Source organism: Entamoeba histolytica, genomic scaffold (assembly GCF_000208925.1).
Source record: "Entamoeba histolytica HM-1:IMSS scf_1104750517767 genomic scaffold, whole genome shotgun sequence".
Lineage (NCBI taxonomy): Eukaryota > Evosea > Mastigamoebida > Endamoebidae > Entamoeba > Entamoeba histolytica.
Genome location: NW_001914878.1, coordinates 71,516 through 87,456, shown reverse-complemented (window position 1 = coordinate 87,456; position 15,941 = coordinate 71,516). Strand labels below are relative to the sequence as shown.

At 26.1% G+C, this 15,941-nt stretch overlaps 9 protein-coding genes across 9 annotated transcripts, besides 1 other annotated feature; 7 read left to right on the top strand and 2 right to left on the bottom strand.

The window, feature by feature from the left end:
* Positions 1 to 12: 12 nt before the first annotated feature.
* On the top strand, positions 13 to 645 carry EHI_096660 (GTP-binding protein, Ras family; the record flags this gene model as incomplete). The annotated part of the gene is made up of 1 exon (XM_651850.1): positions 13 to 645. The coding sequence occupies one exon, from the start codon at positions 13 to 15 to the stop codon at positions 643 to 645; it is 633 nt and encodes a 210-aa protein (XP_656942.1).
* A 183-nt stretch (positions 646 to 828) lies between these two features.
* Positions 829 to 1,703: a repeat region.
* A 1,109-nt stretch (positions 1,704 to 2,812) lies between these two features.
* Positions 2,813 to 3,396, top strand: EHI_096650 (histone H3, putative; the record flags this gene model as incomplete). Its single annotated transcript, XM_651849.2, has 1 exon — positions 2,813 to 3,396. One exon carries the CDS (start codon positions 2,813 to 2,815, stop codon positions 3,251 to 3,253), a length of 441 nt encoding a protein of 146 aa, XP_656941.1. The 3' UTR covers positions 3,254 to 3,396.
* A 118-nt stretch (positions 3,397 to 3,514) lies between these two features.
* Positions 3,515 to 4,459, top strand: EHI_096640 (EF-hand calcium-binding domain containing protein; the record flags this gene model as incomplete). The annotated part of the gene is made up of 1 exon (XM_651848.1): positions 3,515 to 4,459. One exon carries the CDS (start codon positions 3,515 to 3,517, stop codon positions 4,457 to 4,459), a length of 945 nt encoding a protein of 314 aa, XP_656940.1.
* Positions 4,460 to 4,494: 35 nt separating this feature from the next.
* Positions 4,495 to 5,853, bottom strand: EHI_096630 (uncharacterized protein; the record flags this gene model as incomplete). The annotated part of the gene is made up of 1 exon (XM_651847.2): positions 4,495 to 5,853. One exon carries the CDS (start codon positions 5,851 to 5,853, stop codon positions 4,495 to 4,497), a length of 1,359 nt encoding a protein of 452 aa, XP_656939.2.
* A 586-nt stretch (positions 5,854 to 6,439) lies between these two features.
* On the top strand, positions 6,440 to 9,940 carry EHI_096620 (phospholipid-transporting P-type ATPase, putative; the record flags this gene model as incomplete). Its single annotated transcript, XM_651846.1, has 1 exon — positions 6,440 to 9,940. The coding sequence occupies one exon, from the start codon at positions 6,440 to 6,442 to the stop codon at positions 9,938 to 9,940; it is 3,501 nt and encodes a 1,166-aa protein (XP_656938.1).
* A 653-nt stretch (positions 9,941 to 10,593) lies between these two features.
* EHI_096610 (uncharacterized protein) lies at positions 10,594 to 11,211 on the top strand (the record flags this gene model as incomplete). Its single annotated transcript, XM_651845.1, has 1 exon — positions 10,594 to 11,211. The coding sequence occupies one exon, from the start codon at positions 10,594 to 10,596 to the stop codon at positions 11,209 to 11,211; it is 618 nt and encodes a 205-aa protein (XP_656937.1).
* A 96-nt stretch (positions 11,212 to 11,307) lies between these two features.
* Positions 11,308 to 13,089, bottom strand: EHI_096600 (WD domain containing protein; the record flags this gene model as incomplete). Its single annotated transcript, XM_651844.1, has 1 exon — positions 11,308 to 13,089. The coding sequence occupies one exon, from the start codon at positions 13,087 to 13,089 to the stop codon at positions 11,308 to 11,310; it is 1,782 nt and encodes a 593-aa protein (XP_656936.1).
* A 572-nt stretch (positions 13,090 to 13,661) lies between these two features.
* On the top strand, positions 13,662 to 14,027 carry EHI_096590 (uncharacterized protein; the record flags this gene model as incomplete). Its single annotated transcript, XM_651843.2, has 1 exon — positions 13,662 to 14,027. One exon carries the CDS (start codon positions 13,662 to 13,664, stop codon positions 14,025 to 14,027), a length of 366 nt encoding a protein of 121 aa, XP_656935.2.
* Positions 14,028 to 14,269: 242 nt separating this feature from the next.
* Positions 14,270 to 14,788, top strand: EHI_096580 (uncharacterized protein; the record flags this gene model as incomplete). The annotated part of the gene is made up of 1 exon (XM_651842.1): positions 14,270 to 14,788. One exon carries the CDS (start codon positions 14,270 to 14,272, stop codon positions 14,786 to 14,788), a length of 519 nt encoding a protein of 172 aa, XP_656934.1.
* Positions 14,789 to 15,941: the final 1,153 nt, after the last annotated feature.

The window sequence follows — 15,941 nt, the reverse complement described above, 5'->3', positions numbered from 1 at the left end:
ATTATCGCTAGAATGACAGAACCTATAACTCCACGTCGAAAGAGACGACTTTCTGATATATTCCGATTGCCAAAAAAAGAGTCAAGGGAAGATGATAGTTCTTCTAAGTATAAATATGGTAAAAAATCTATACTCTTTATTGGTGATCTTATTGCTGATAAAAATGAATTAGTAAATACCTATTTAAATGGAAAGTATTTAGCTGGAAAGTCTCAGAAAGTTGATAATGAAGTTATAGTTAAAAGACTTGACGATGAAGGTAAATGTAAAGTTGTTATTATGACTTGTGAGGGAGAAGAAAATTACCCTGGTAATAGAAAAAGACTGTATGAAGGAAGAGACATTGTAGTGCTAACTTATGCTGTAGATAATTTAGAATCATTTAAAAATATTGAAGAACTTTGGCTCCCAGAAGTTGCTTTTTATGATGAAGGAGCTTATCTTGGTTTAATCGGTACACACAGTGAATCTGATGCTGTTGTTACTCAAGAAGAAGTTCTACAATTTGCCAAAAATAATAATATTCCATTTGTAGCTGAAGTTTCATCAAAAAATTATTCAAATATAGATGAAACTTTTTTTGATTTGATACTAAAAGCAGTAAATGCAGACTTTGCAAAGAAAGGACTACCATTAATTAAATAATATTATCTTTTGGTTATGTTTCAATGTATAACTAATAATGTAAAGGAATGAATTAATTTAATTACTTCAGTAGTTAATTAATTCTACGTAACCTAATTTTATTCTTTATTCTTTGTGTTTAATTTACTCTCTTTGTTTATTCATTGACTAATTTTTATTTATTTTCATATGTGGTTGTCTTTTCATCAAAAAATGGAAGTATCATCAAATTAGTGACATTTTAGAAGATGGTTCGATTCAAAATGAGTAGATAAAACTACTACAGTGAAAGCATGGAAGTCAATCAATATTAAAAAGAATGCATTTCTCCAATTAACTAAAATGCAAGATGGAGCAATATTTTGTTTGTATAGAAAATCAAAAAAAAATGAAAAATGAAAGATTAAAATACTCAACACTTTGTAAAGACAAGATAGCTACAGTAGAACACATCTTACTATCTTGTATTTGTCATAAATCACAAATGGAAAAACATGACAATATTGGAATTATAATATTGATTGATAAGAAAATATACAGGAAATAAACAATATAAAAACCCCCATATGAAACAGTGTTCAAATATAAAGACATCAAAATGATATTGAACAAACAAATAATGCATAAAAGTGAATGACAATATCACAAAATACCAGACATATATGTATTAGATAAAAAGAACAAAACTTGTCTAATATTTGATATGACTATTGTTGAATATCACAATATTAATTGAGTCTATTTGAAGAAAAGAAATATGTATAAGAAATTAAAGAATATTCTAATGAAAATAGAAAAATTAAAAGATGTCAGAATAATTCCAGTAGTAATCTCAATTAATTGATTAATAAATAAAGAAAGTAATAGATTAGTTAAAGAATTAAAAATTGAAATTGACATTGTGAAAGAAGCTAAAGACATTGTAATACAAACATGATAGATGTCATAGAATACTGCTTCAATCACAACCAAACATACTCCTTAGAAATACTAGATAAAGATGAAGGAATGGGATTAGTCTCAGATGATTCATGAATAATAGAAGCAAGTTCTATTAATACTTAATTAATTACTTTTTATTTAAACTTTTTTACAAATTCCAGTTATTGTTTTATGATAGATATGTTTAAACAGTATATTTTATACTGGCTGTCTTCCTCATCTTTCATTCAATATGAATCATATTGACCTCCATTCAAATAAAACATATTAAGATAATAAGAAGAATATGATAAAGACTCTAAGAAAAAGATTAAAGAAAATAATGGAATGAGTTTAAAAATGTCATTTAAGATAATAACAACAAACGATAAATAAAATGGAGTTGTGAAAAAGAAAATAGCTACAGCTACAACTACAACTAAATTTAATGTAGAAAAGAAAAATGTTATTATATCAAATTCAATTATAAATCTATTATTACAATACAATTATTATTGAAGAAAAACATAATTAATCGTCTAAAATTTATAAAAAGAGTAATTTAAACATAGAAAAAATGATTGATTTATTGAAAAGTAAATAATGATATATGTTCTTTAAAACCTTATCATTTATCTTATAACCTTCAAGCAATATGATTCTTAACATAGTTATTATTTTCATAACTTGCAGTAGTTTATAAAAAAGTTATACAAAACTCCAATGAAGAGCAAAATAAAAGAATTATTATTTCTTTAATAATATACAAGAAGAAAATGAAATGAAAAATAGAAAACAATCATATGATAGAATACTTAAAAGTAAAATATTTTAATGAAGGTGACTTAAGTTATTTAGCAAAGAAATATTAAATTAATTTTATAGATGGTAATTTATTTAGCATCTCTAGTAAGTTTTAGTGAACAAAAAAAAAAGTTAAATGACAAATTTACAGGAATAATAACACAAGAATATATCTAGAAAAAAAATTGAACAAACTAATTATTATAAAGAAATAGTGTTGGAGCTTTTAAGTTAAAGTCGTACCATTGAAAATGTGATTTATTGAAAAATAATATAAATATAAAAAATTAATAATTCAATGATGGAGAATTAAAAATGTTGAAGTGATATTATTAGAACGAAAAAGAGAAAAAAGATATAAATAGAACGGACTCTCCTTTTTTCATATTTTTTTAATTTTTTTAACTAAGAAAACGAAAAAAGATTTAATCTCAGTATGAATCTAATAATTCATCATTTCTAAATGGCTCGAACTAAGGGTAACAACACCGAAAGACCAACCACTTCTAAGCAACCAAGAAAATATTATGCTCCAAAGTCGGCGTCTAAAAAGGCTGCAGTCTCTTCTAAGAAGGCTGTTGCTGGTGTTTCACAAAAGAAGCCAGTTGCTAGACACTCTCATCCTGGGATCAAGGCTTTACAAGAAATTAAATTTTATCAGCGTTCAACAGAGCTTTTATTAAGAAAATTACCATTCCAACATTTGGTCAGAGAAATTGCCCAACAATCAAAGTCTGATCTTAGATTCCAGTCTGCTGCTATTGCTGCTCTTCAAGAAGCTGCTGAAGCTTATCTTGTTGGTCTTTTTGAAGACACTAATTTATGTTCACTTCATGCTAAAAGAGTCACTATTATGCCAAAAGATATGCAACTTGCAAGAAGAATTAGAGGTGAAAGACAATAAGTCTTGTGTTATTTTTAATTGTTGGAAAAGAGGGTTTTTTGAATTGGTTTAAGAGAAACTATTTTATTATAGTAAAAGTACAACTTATTGGGAGTGTCAAGAGTAACGAAAAGTCTAATACAAGTAAATTTTTATATTTCTTTAGAAGAGTTTTAAAAATAGTGAATAACAAAAAATTTAATAAAATTGAACATTAAACTAAAGGAAAAATGAATAATTTAATTAAGAAAAAAGATTCCTCATTTGAACTAGTTAATTTAAATGAACTTTTTATTTGCGAATAAGCTTGCTTTTTATATTGTTGATAAAACTCATTCAGGAAGAGTCAGTTGTGATGAAGTAATGAATATTATGATTCCATTAGTTGGTTCTACTGATCCTACAACTATAGACTGTATGAGATTCTTTTTTTCTTTATGTGATGTAGATAATGATAATGCACTAAATCAAAAAGAATTTGAACATTTCATGTGGTGTTATAATAAGTGTTGTGAGCCTAAATTTGTTAAAATTAAAGCTGACTTAGTTATTGTATTATTTATAGAAATATTTAGAGCTATTGACAGTGATATGAATGGGACTGTATCTTGTAGTGAAATAGCTCATACTTTATCTAAATTAGAAGAGTCGAATGTTACAATGTTTGGATATAAAGATATGTTTGAAGATATTAGAGACTATGCTATTACTAAAGGTCCTCAAACGGAATTAACTGAATTTGAGTTTTTATGTATTGCAATAAAACCTGAAATTCTCTTCCTTCATCTTGAAGCTAAGTATAATGCCTTATTTAAAAAACTTGATAATTGCCAATTTGGATATATTAATGCAAAAGATCTTGTTTCTCACATTGCTCGATTTATGTTTCCAAGAGGATGTGAAACAAAAAATGCCCTTGACCTTGTTATCAGTATTATAACATCAACTACTCAATCTGAAAAAATAAAAATTAAACAATTTGGATTTCTTATTGAGTTATTAAAAGATGTTAGTCGTTCAGCAACATACTTTACTAATCCAATGTTATATGAAGCAATGTTCAGGCTTATTGACAATAATTCAAATGGAGAGTTAGATGGAGAAGAGTTGGTATTATTAATTGAGACAATCAAATTGTCTTCAAAGAAGAAAGAAATTGTTATGAAAGCCATTAAAGCGAAGTCAACAATTACCTATTCCCAATTCATTGATATTATGCATAATTAATATAACTATGTTAACAAAAAGTGACTTTAGTTAAATTATTTTTGATTAAATAATGCAATTTTGTCTCTTACACTCATATTTGATAACCTTCTTGGTTGTGTTTGTTGATATTGAGTAAAGCTAGTGAGTGGTTTTGGTGTTGAAATGAATGAAGATTTTTTTGAATTTTGAATTTTTACTTCTGTTTTTCTTGAAGAAGATTCATTGTCAAGTGGTTGTTCGAATTTTTTTATTTTGTCTCTGAGAGATATCTTTGGTGTTATAATTATATTCTCATCTTTTGAAACAATGTTTGTTGGAATGAATTTTTGAGAAGAAATTTGTTCATCTGTTTCAATTTGTATTTTTTCATTTTTTTGATGCTCTTTATTAATTGCATCATTTATTTTTGATTCTAATGAAATTCTTTGTTTATTTAATTCTTCCATAACTGTTTTTAGTTCATTATCTTTTGTAATAAGTTGTTCTTTTAATTGTAAAATTTCTTCTTGTTCCTTATTTATATTTTCTTTTAATAGATTTATGTGTTGTTCTTTTTCTTGTATTTCTAAATGCATTTCCTCAATCAAAACTTGTAATGTTGTATTATTTTGTTCTTCTTCAACTTTTTCATTTAATTCTGTTTCTAAATCTCCTATTTTCATATCTTTTAATTCAATTTCTCTTAATTTTGTTTCTAATTCAATTTCTTTTTCTATTAATTCATTTTCTTTTTTATCAAGAATTAATGAATTTTCTTTGAGTTTTTCATTAAATTCATTTCTTTGTTTTTCATATAAATTACATTGTTTCTCCAACTCTTCAATTCTTGTCTTTAAATTTTTAATGGTGAAGTTATTAACATTATCATCTGATTGATATTCTATTTGCTCTTCTTTATTTTGTATTTGGTTCTTTAATTTTACTATTTCGATATCTTTTTCTTCAATAATTCTTTGTAATTGAGAAACTTGGTTATTAAGTGACTCAATGGTATTCATTTTAAACATTTCACTTTCTCTTGTTTTAAATTCTTTTTGATTTCCTTCTTCATCAAAACAGTAGCTTTGATATTGTTCGAGTATTTCTTCTTGTTCTTGTAATTTTTGATCCATGTCATAATTATGATTCAAAGCAATATCAATTTCTTCTTCCAATTCTTTTATCTTTTGTTCTTTCTCTTCAATAATTTCTTCATATTGACTTCTATCTTTTTCAATTTCAGTAATATGATCTTTCAAATTAATACTAAATTCTTCATGAAATACTTTATAAACACATGATAATTGACTTGCTTTTAAATTTGTTTCTTCCATGTGTGTTTGTATATAATACCCACACCCTTCATCTTCATTATTTTGTTTAATTGCATTTAGCATTAATTCAAATTCATTAGGAAGTAATTTAGGAGCCATTTCTTTAATTTTTTGAATTAGTCTATCATTGCAGTGTTGAAAAATTGTTTTTAAGTGAATTAGATTAGTTTCATTAATACTATATTTTTGTTGAACTAAATCTCTTACATCTTCATTGCTTGTTTTTGTTAAACAATAAAATTCTCCAGATGCCTTAGAAGTTACTTTGATTACTTGCAATAATAATTTTAATAATGCTAAATTCTGTTGCCTTAATTCTCTATCCATAAATTCCTTCTTTTTGTTAGTTCAACCGTTACTTTTATTAAACAATATGGATTTTTAAAAATGTAAAATCTCATTAAAATTGTTTTATATATCATAAATATATTGTTTGATATAAAACTTAGTGTGTATAGAAAATGAAAAAGAAAACAAAAATAATGAAACCAAAAATAACAAATAATTACTTTCAATAAAGGAAAAACGTCATTACCTTTTCATTTTAAAAACCTTAAAATGGTGAATGAAAAGAAAAAAGAAAAGATGATATTTCTCACAAGTTCAATCACAAAAATTAAAAAAGAAGCAAAGTTCAAGCAAAAGGAATGAGCTTGTTATCACTTCATCTTAAAATATACATACTATGGGATTTATCTCAAAGACGTTCTTTAAAATATTCCCTTGTTTAAAACCAAAGGATGTTAGAAAAATTCCATTACCATTAATTTATATATATGATGACAAAAAGAATAAAAAATTCCCTGGAAATAAGGTATCAACAACAAAATATTCAATTATTTCTTTTCTTCCTCTTTTCTTATACAACCAATTCAAACATGTGACTAATATTTATTTTTTACTTGTTGCTATTATTTCACTTATACCTCAAATTAGTGCTACCAATCCAATTACTAATGTTCTTCCTCTTGTTTTTGTTTTGTGTGTATCAGGTATTAAAGAAATAATTGAAGATATTAGGAGATGGATTGCTGATCGTGGATTTAATAATGCTAAATATACTAGAGTTAATGTGTCTGATGGTAACCTTATAAGTATTACTTCAGCTGAAGTAAGAACTGGGTATGTTCTTGAATTAAAAACAAATGACAGAATTCCAGCTGATTGTATTCCATTGAGTTCATCAAACGACGATGGTATTGTTTTTGTCCAAACAGCTGCTTTAGATGGTGAAACTAACTTAAAAGAGGTTTTTGTTCCAAAAGACTTAAATAATATTGATACCTTAAAAATGGTAGGTACAATGCATTGTAATCCACCAAATGAATATTTTAATCAATATAATGCAACAATTAGCATTCAAGATGAAAATGGGTCAACAAAAGATATTCCTGTCTCTGCTGCTAATCTATTAATTGGTGGAGCAGTAATTAAAGATACAGAGAAATGCACTGCCTTAGTTTGTCATTGTGGAAAACATTCTAAATTAGCATTGAACCAACCATCATTAAGAACTAAGTTTGCACATACTGATGCAAGAATGAATCAATTTGTATTCGGGATTTTTTGTTTTAAAATAGTTATTGTTATTGTTGCTACTATTGCTGGTTCTTTATTCCTTGTACGTACTGGAAGAGATTCATGGTATTTAGATATGGAAGACATTAGTGTTGGAAAAAATGCTGTTCAAACATTCTTTAGATATTTTGGATTGTTATCTTACTTAATTCCAATTTCATGTGCTGTTTCCCTTGAAGTTGCTAAATTCATTCAAACAATGTTAATGGAATGTGACACTGATTTTAATATTTATAATATTGATGAAGATGGACAACTTGTTACAGAAAAAATGGCTGCAAAAACATCTATACTAAATGATGAATTAGCACTTGTTGAATATGTCCTATCTGATAAAACTGGTACATTAACTGAAAATTCAATGGTGTTTAAAATGGCATCTGTTGATGGAGAAGTCATTGAAGGGAAAAAGTTAGAAGAAAATTTCAAATTATATTGGAATATTGACAAAGAGAAAAATGGAATGGAAGTTATGGATAAAAGAAATGAAGACATCAATTATGTCAGTGATACAAAAGTTACTATGAAAGAAGGAGTTGATGAAGTAAAAGCTCAAGCCATTAAAGATTACTTACTTGCTCTTGCTATTTGTAATGAGGCAAGGCCTAAGAAAGAAGGAGATAAAATAAATTATCAATCTCAGTCACCAGATGAAGTTGCATTATGCCAACAAGCTGTTGATAGTAATGTCTTATTCTTCAAAAGAACACAAACTATGCTCTATGTATCACTCTTTGGTGAAATATTAGAATTTAAGATTTTGGCAATTTTTTCATTTAACTCAGACAGAAAAAGACAAAGTGTTATTGTTCAAACTCATGAAGGTCAAATTATTATGTACACTAAAGGTGCTGATTCAATTATTGCCTCTAGGATGATTCATGAAGATAATTTTGAAGCGACAAATAAACAACTACAAGACTTCAGTGTTGTTGGTTTAAGAACGTTATTAGTTACAAAAAAAGAAATAAGCCAAGAACAATATAATGAATGGAGAAAAAGATATGATGAAGCTGACAGTAGTGTTGCAGGTCATGATGAAAATGTTGCTTTAATTCAAGATGAAATGGAAGTTGATTTGAAATTAATTGGAGCTACTGCTATTGAAGACAAATTACAAGATGGTGTTCCAGAAACAATTGAATTCCTTATTAGAGGAGGAATTAAAGTATGGATGATTACAGGAGATAAAGTTGAAACTGCAATTAATATTGGGTTGTCATGTAATTTGTTAACCAAAGAAACTTTTATTTGTAAATTAAGAAATGCTCCTGATGAAATTGAAAATAAAGAAGAATTTACTACTAAAAAGTTAGTTGAAATGGATGAAGAAATAGACAAAGAAATTGAACGATGTAAATCAGAAGGTAAAGCATATAATATTGGGTGTGTATTTGAAGCTGGTGCTTTACAAGTTGTTATGGCTCATGCAAAAGATTTATTTAGACAAGTTATTTTGAAAGCTTCTGTTGTTATTTGTAGTAGAGTTACACCAAAACAAAAAGCTATGATCGCCAAAACTGTCAAAGAAGCAACTAAAAAAGTTGTCTTAACAATTGGAGATGGTGCAAATGATGTTGCAATGATTAATGAAGGAGATATTGGAGTTGGACTATTTGGTAAAGAAGGAACTCAAGCAGCAAGAGCATCTGATTATGCATTAAGAAAATTCAGACATTTAGCAAAATTGATTATGTTTCATGGGAGAAATTCTCTTTTAAGAAATGTCACATTAATTAAGATGTGTTTCTACAAAAATGCATCATTCTTTTTAATATTGTTTTGGTATTCATTCTTCAATGGACAGAGTGGAATGTCAATGTATGATGATTATACGATGACTTTCTTCAATATTTTCATTACATCATTACCACCAGTTTTTATTGCTTGTTTAGATAAAGATCTTTCTTATCAAGTTATTAAAGATAATCCAGAAGTTCATCGTGGTATTTTAAGAGGAAGCAGAATGAGTTTAGCTAGTTTCCTTGATTGGTTAGGACAAGGAATATGGCAATCTTTATTATTAACTTTTGTATTTCATTTTATGTTAGCTGATGTAGATGTTTATAGTTCAAATGGAAAAACAGGGGGATGGGCAGTTGTATCAATGTATTTAACATTTAGTGGATTTTTTATGGTATTTTTCACATTATGTACTCAAGTAAAAACATGGAACTTATGGACATTAGCGTCATTTATAATATCATTAGTCTTATTCTTTATTTTTATGTTATTAATTGTTTATTGTCCAGGTATTTCTATTAGGGATTTGTCTTATGATGTTTTTAGTATTGTATTTAGACAACCATATTTTTATCTTGTAACGTTGTTTACTGTGATAGTAGGAATAATTCCAAATATGTTACGACTATTTTGTTTAAGATTCTTAGTTCCAGGATATTATATGGTTCTTCAAGAAATTTATAGTGATAGAAAGTTTGAAGACTACGGAAAGAAACGTAAAATTGTTATTGAAGGAACTGAAGAAGCACATACCTACTATCATGAGTTATGTCTTTCTCAACCATTATTTAATAAATTACCAAAAGAACAAAGAGAGATGAATGAAATAACAAGTGAAGTAGATGCTAATGGTTATGATGCTTAAAAATTCGTAAAAGTTTTCTTTTTTATTCTTTTTTATTTTTTTTTAAATAAATCATTTTAATTACTTTTGTTTTTATAGAAATCTGAATTTATGTAAAAATGTAGAAAAATAAACAACAAATTTAGTGTTGAGAGTTTTAATGCAACTTTACTCATTGTTCGTTTATTCTTTTTTATTCTAGAAAAATATTTGGCAGTTGTTGTTAATGGTGCAAACCATTTTAAAAAGAAAAAGTTCGAATTTCAAACTTGAATTGAAACGAATTAAAAAGAACTGATCGTATTTTTGATAATTAAAAATAGAATAGACATGAGAAAATACAGGGTTTTTGATATAAGATTACTTTTATAGTTAAATTAAAAAAACAGAAGTTAATACAATTTTCTTATTTATAAAAATTACTAACGATTAAAATTCGAAGTGTACCAGTGACAGTAAGAGAGAAATAAAAATTAGTAATAAGAAATTTCTTAATGTTTATCATTTTTCAAATTATTTTTGTCGTTTCCAGTTGGAAGATTCTACAAAAATAACCAATAGTTTTTATTTATAATAAAACCAAATTTTTTTTTTAACAAACCAATATTTTGAGAGAATATTTCTGGAAATATATAAAAGGTTTTCAAAACTAAAAATTTGCAAGCGAATTTAACATGTCTTCTTGTAACGAACAGCTTTCTCTTTCTACAATTAATCCTAGGGCTAAAAGAATAGAAAGTGAACATGCATTAAAGAATGACATTTGCTATCAACAAGCCTTTTTAATACTTTTATTAAATCAATACCTTGCAATTACTCTAAAGAAGCAAAGTAAAAAATGTACAATAACTTCTCCAACACCGTTAGTTGATTCATTAATAATTGATCATTCTGTGATCAATTTAAGAGAATTCACTAAAAAACAATGTGAGTTAATTAGTGGAAAAGAATATTTATCAAATAAAACAGTTCAAAGAAGATTTTCAAAGAATAAACAATATTTTGTACAAAATTTCTTGATAGATTGTCTTAGAGAATTTAATTATCAATTTGATTCAAAATATTCTAAACCAACATCAAAAACATTACGACTGGAAAGAATCAGAAAAGTTTTCTTCAATTCAAAATACATTTGTTCTCAAAATGAAATTCAAAGTATTGGTAAAGAAGTTAATTCATATTTAGCTAGTCTTCTACAAAAGGAAAAGTCTGTTACGATAGAAAAAAATGATGTTATTTTGGCTCAATACAAACAATTTACAGAAAAAAATGTTCTCAACAATCAAATGTAACTTTAGTAATTAAATATTTTCTAAGTCATTTTCTTTATTTATTAATTTTAAATAAGTTGAAATTAACCAAAAAATTTTTATTTTAAATTTCATTTTTTAGTGTGAATAGGAATTTATTATATCACATTCATAAAGCCCCTTTATTTTAAAATCTTGTTCTTCAAATGGAATAGTGTAAACACGATATGGATCAAATGGATGAGGTCTCAAACTTAATAACCCATCACAATATTCTATTTCAGATGGATCAAAGAAACATTCAGTAGTTACTCGTCCTGTTACTGCATCACAAACAAACAAAGAAGTTTGTTTAGTCGAAGCAATAATAACAGAGTCATTATCACTATTAAAGTATGCCCTCGTATAATTATCATCTTCTAGTAATTTTTGTAATTTCATATTTAATCCTCGAACCTCCTCTCCTTTTCTCAAATCAAATCGTACTACATAATTATCTTTACCTGCTGCAACAACTGCTGTGTCATTAGAATTTATACCAACACTATTAAATGGAGAAACTCCCTTCATTACTTGTATTGGATTATTCATTTTTGTTCTAAGATCCCATGCTTTTATTGTTTTATCATGACTACTTGTAACTAATAAATTAGGATCAATTGAACCAAATCGAGCAACATTGACTGCACCTTGATGTATTGAATCAAATTTATGTTTAATATTAAAAGTATTTGTATCAAATATTGTAACACCACACTCATTACCAGTAGTTACCATTGACTCATCATTTGAATTAATGTGAAGTGAAAGTAATATTTCAATAGTTTGTAATTGTCTACAAGTTGTATCACTTGTATTTACTAAGAACAAATTTCCTTCATTATTACCAATAACAACTTTAGATTGGTTTTGATGTGTTCTAAACCAACCAATTCCATAAATTGGTTTCCTTATAATAGAAGTAATTGTTTTAATTGGAAAATGTTCATTATAGATATAGACTTCTCCATTAAGAGAACCAACAACAAGTTCTCCAGTTACTGGAGAAAAATCTAATTGTCTCGGCTTATTAATTCCTTCAATTTTATTCCATTTATTACAACAATGTAATTCTGTATCAAATCTTGTTATTTGTATTCCTTTCTGTCTTTTTTCATTAAATTCAATAACTGGTGTTTCCTTATAAGAAGAGTATTGTTTTATACGTACAGAATTTTTATCTAATTTTTGTCCATTGATAGTTTCAAGTTTTGGTAATGAAGCAATAATAAAACTAAATAATGGATTATCACATTCCTCAACACCTTGTATTTCATTAGTCATTTCATCTATTTGATTCATTAATTGTTGAATAAGAATTGCTACCCTTTCTCCCATAATGCCTTGCAATGACTCATCTTCTAAATTACTCACTTGATCAAATTGTTGTTGTAATTCTTCAATTTTTTCTTCATTTGATTCTCTCCATGGAGCAAATCTCTCCAAATTTAAACTTGTTAAATTTTTTAGTTGTGTGACTGCTTTGAATATTGGAACAAGTGACCTAAAATCAATATCTTTCAGTGAAAAATGAATAAGATTTGGTGGTAATTCTCCAATGCTTGACAATGGATTTTTATCTAAAGTTAATGATGTTAACTTTGTCATTTGAGGTGCAGAGAATGAATATATATCGTTATCAGTTAAGTCAAGATTAATTAATTGTAAGGAGGTAAGACACCCAATACCAGTTAGTCCCACTGAAGTTATAGTTAGTCCTGTTAATTGTGTGAGAGTAGTAAATTCATTTCGAGGCAATCCTCTATAACAGAAAAAATTATCATGTATTTCTAACTGAAATGGATTTTCTTGATTGATGATTTGATTAACTTTTTCTTGAAAACTAGGAATTAGAACTCTTCTTATAAACCCTTTTGACATAACTTTCTTTGAATATAAACTATTTTGAGTTAGACTCTTTTTATTTTTTCTTTTTTATTGTGTTTTTAAAAACATTTTTAGATTGAGTTTTGACAATGATTGAAGTTAATAATATTTCAAAAACCAAATCTTACTATTTTTTCTCTGTCAATTGTTCTATTCAATTAAATATATTACCATTAATTTCTTAATAACTCTATTAAAATTAATTTGAGTGAATTTGATTAATTAGTCTTCAGATGATAAATAAAGATTGAAATAGAAAAATAAAATTTGTGTTTGTTAAGGAAAAAAGATAATAATGAAAAAAAAAAGAAGATTAAAGCTAATAAATATTTTTTTTGTATAGTGCGTTATTTTAAAAAAAAAAGTTTTATAAACAAAAATCTAAATATAGAAAAAGTTATTCAAATTGATTTTAATTAAACTAAACTAAAAAATGAAAGTGTTTTTAGTTGAATTGCTTGAATAAAATGAACGAAAACACCGAAATTAAACCAATAGACTCAACTCCTCCAAAAGAATTTAGAAAACATGTAAGAAGAATTGCTATAATGCCCTCATTACCTCTAATGAATATACAATATTTTGATAATACATCAAAGAAGAACTCTTTTTCTTTACCAGAAATACCTTCTCAAGTAAAATCAGTAAATGAATTACTACCTGAAGACATAAAACAAAAAGAAGAAATTGATGTATCAAATCATAAATATGGAAGAAATTCTGACGCTTTTCAATACTCAAAAAGGAATATTGTTAGACCCCCAAAAATTCATATAGAACCTGTTAAAAGAAGTATTGATGATATTTCAAAAGATATTGAAAATAAATTGAAATTAACTGATTCCCAACAGCTAATTCCTGAACTGTGTTTGTCTCCACGTGTTATTCGCATTGGAGTACATCCAAAAAGAGCTGTTTCAAATGGATTGTGATTTTATTATTTTGAGAAAAATGTTATTCAATTATTTGTGTTTTTTAGTTATTTATAATTAATAAAACTATTATGAGTTTTAAAAATTAAACATGAGATTTTTTACTATAGATACGATACTTTATTACCCCCATGAAAAATTAATTTCGTTTCATTAAAAATTCCGGTTTTTGTTTCATTCTTCATTATTAAAATCATAAAAACTGAAAACTAAAGATCTTCTCATTCAATTCCTTTATATTTATGAGCACTCTTATCACCCCACCTTCTCCTCGTTGGAACCCCTATGAAAGAACAGCTAAAACAGTAAGCCCAGAAGAGAGAAGTTTATTTTGTTATTGTCCTAATATTGTTGCCTTTCCTCTAGCTTCAGTCTCTCCTAGATCTACTTCAAGTGATAGTTCAACCACTGAATTTAAAGGACAAAGTAAATTAACAAATGAAAAAAGTATTTCTGAATCATTCATTTCTCATACAACTAGTGAAACATCTACCCCAAGAAAAGGTTTTATAGGGAGAAATCGAGCAAAGTCTGGATTAGTTAAAACTGTTCCTATTGAAGAGCATAAAGAATTACATTCTTGTTGCCATTCTATTGAAGAGTCTAAACTTTCAGTACCAAGTCAGTTAACATCTTTATCATCTAATACCTCAATTTCTATTGAAACAACTGGTGTTTCATCAAGAGAAAATATAAAAGAACAACAACCATCAGATATAGTATCTAAAAAAGTTGTTCCATCTATTTCTATAGAGAATTAAATTTACTTGTGGATAGACATCACATTATAGAATTTATAAAGTATTACTTTTTTATTTTCTTTTCTTGTTTTAATTATTCTATTACTAGTCTATTCAAAACAATTATTGTTTTAGAACAATTCTATGAAATATATTATTTTTTGATTTATTCATCTAAGAATAGTGAATTTATTAGAATAAATTAAATACATCTTATAAAAAAACCACAGTAAATAAACAATTTATTACTAATATTTTATGGTTTTTTTATTATTTCTAGTATGATATTACACTATACAAAAGTATAACTTTAAGATTATACTATGTCTATAATAGTACTTTTAAGATCATCTATAAAAAGTTAGATTAATAATACAATATATAGGTTTATTTTATCCTATAGAATTAGATTAGTGGCATTGTCACCAAGTAACAATCACAATAATATTTTTTCATGGCAAAGATAAAAATAGGTTGATTTGCTACATAAAATACTGAAATGATAGAAAAAGAATGTTTCAAGAAGGGGATTGGTGTTATTAGAATATAATTAATACTCATAATGTCTAAAAATAAAATTATATTTTTATTTAATTATTGATATTTTTGAAAAGATTCTCCTAAAGATAAAAATGAAATATTTTGGCAATAGAAATGTCAATGAAAAATTAACAAAATATTTTTGAATCAAATCAAACTACAGTCAGAAATTAATGTTATTATCACTTGTTTGATAGTTCACATGTTATCATACCTCTTTTCTATTTTAATAAATATAATATTCTCATAAATGATTCTAAATATTTCATATGATTATTCTCAACAATACAACTCTAATTTAGTCATTCTTTTAAATAAGCAGTAAATAATAGCTCCTTAACAAAATTATTAAAATAACAATGAATAAAAACGTAGTATTTATACATTAAATGAACTATAATAAACGTATATATTAATTTTTCAAAAAAAACTATAATACTTGAAGAACTTTTTTAATATAATCATTATCAATTGTTGGAACAGATAATGCAAACCAATCATTTTTATACAAGTAACTATTATTTAAACGAATAGAGTCATAATGTTTCTTACTTCATATAAATTTGATAAATATAAAAATGAAATTAATATGTTTTGAATTATTTTCAATCTTACTATTTTATTCTAAAGAATA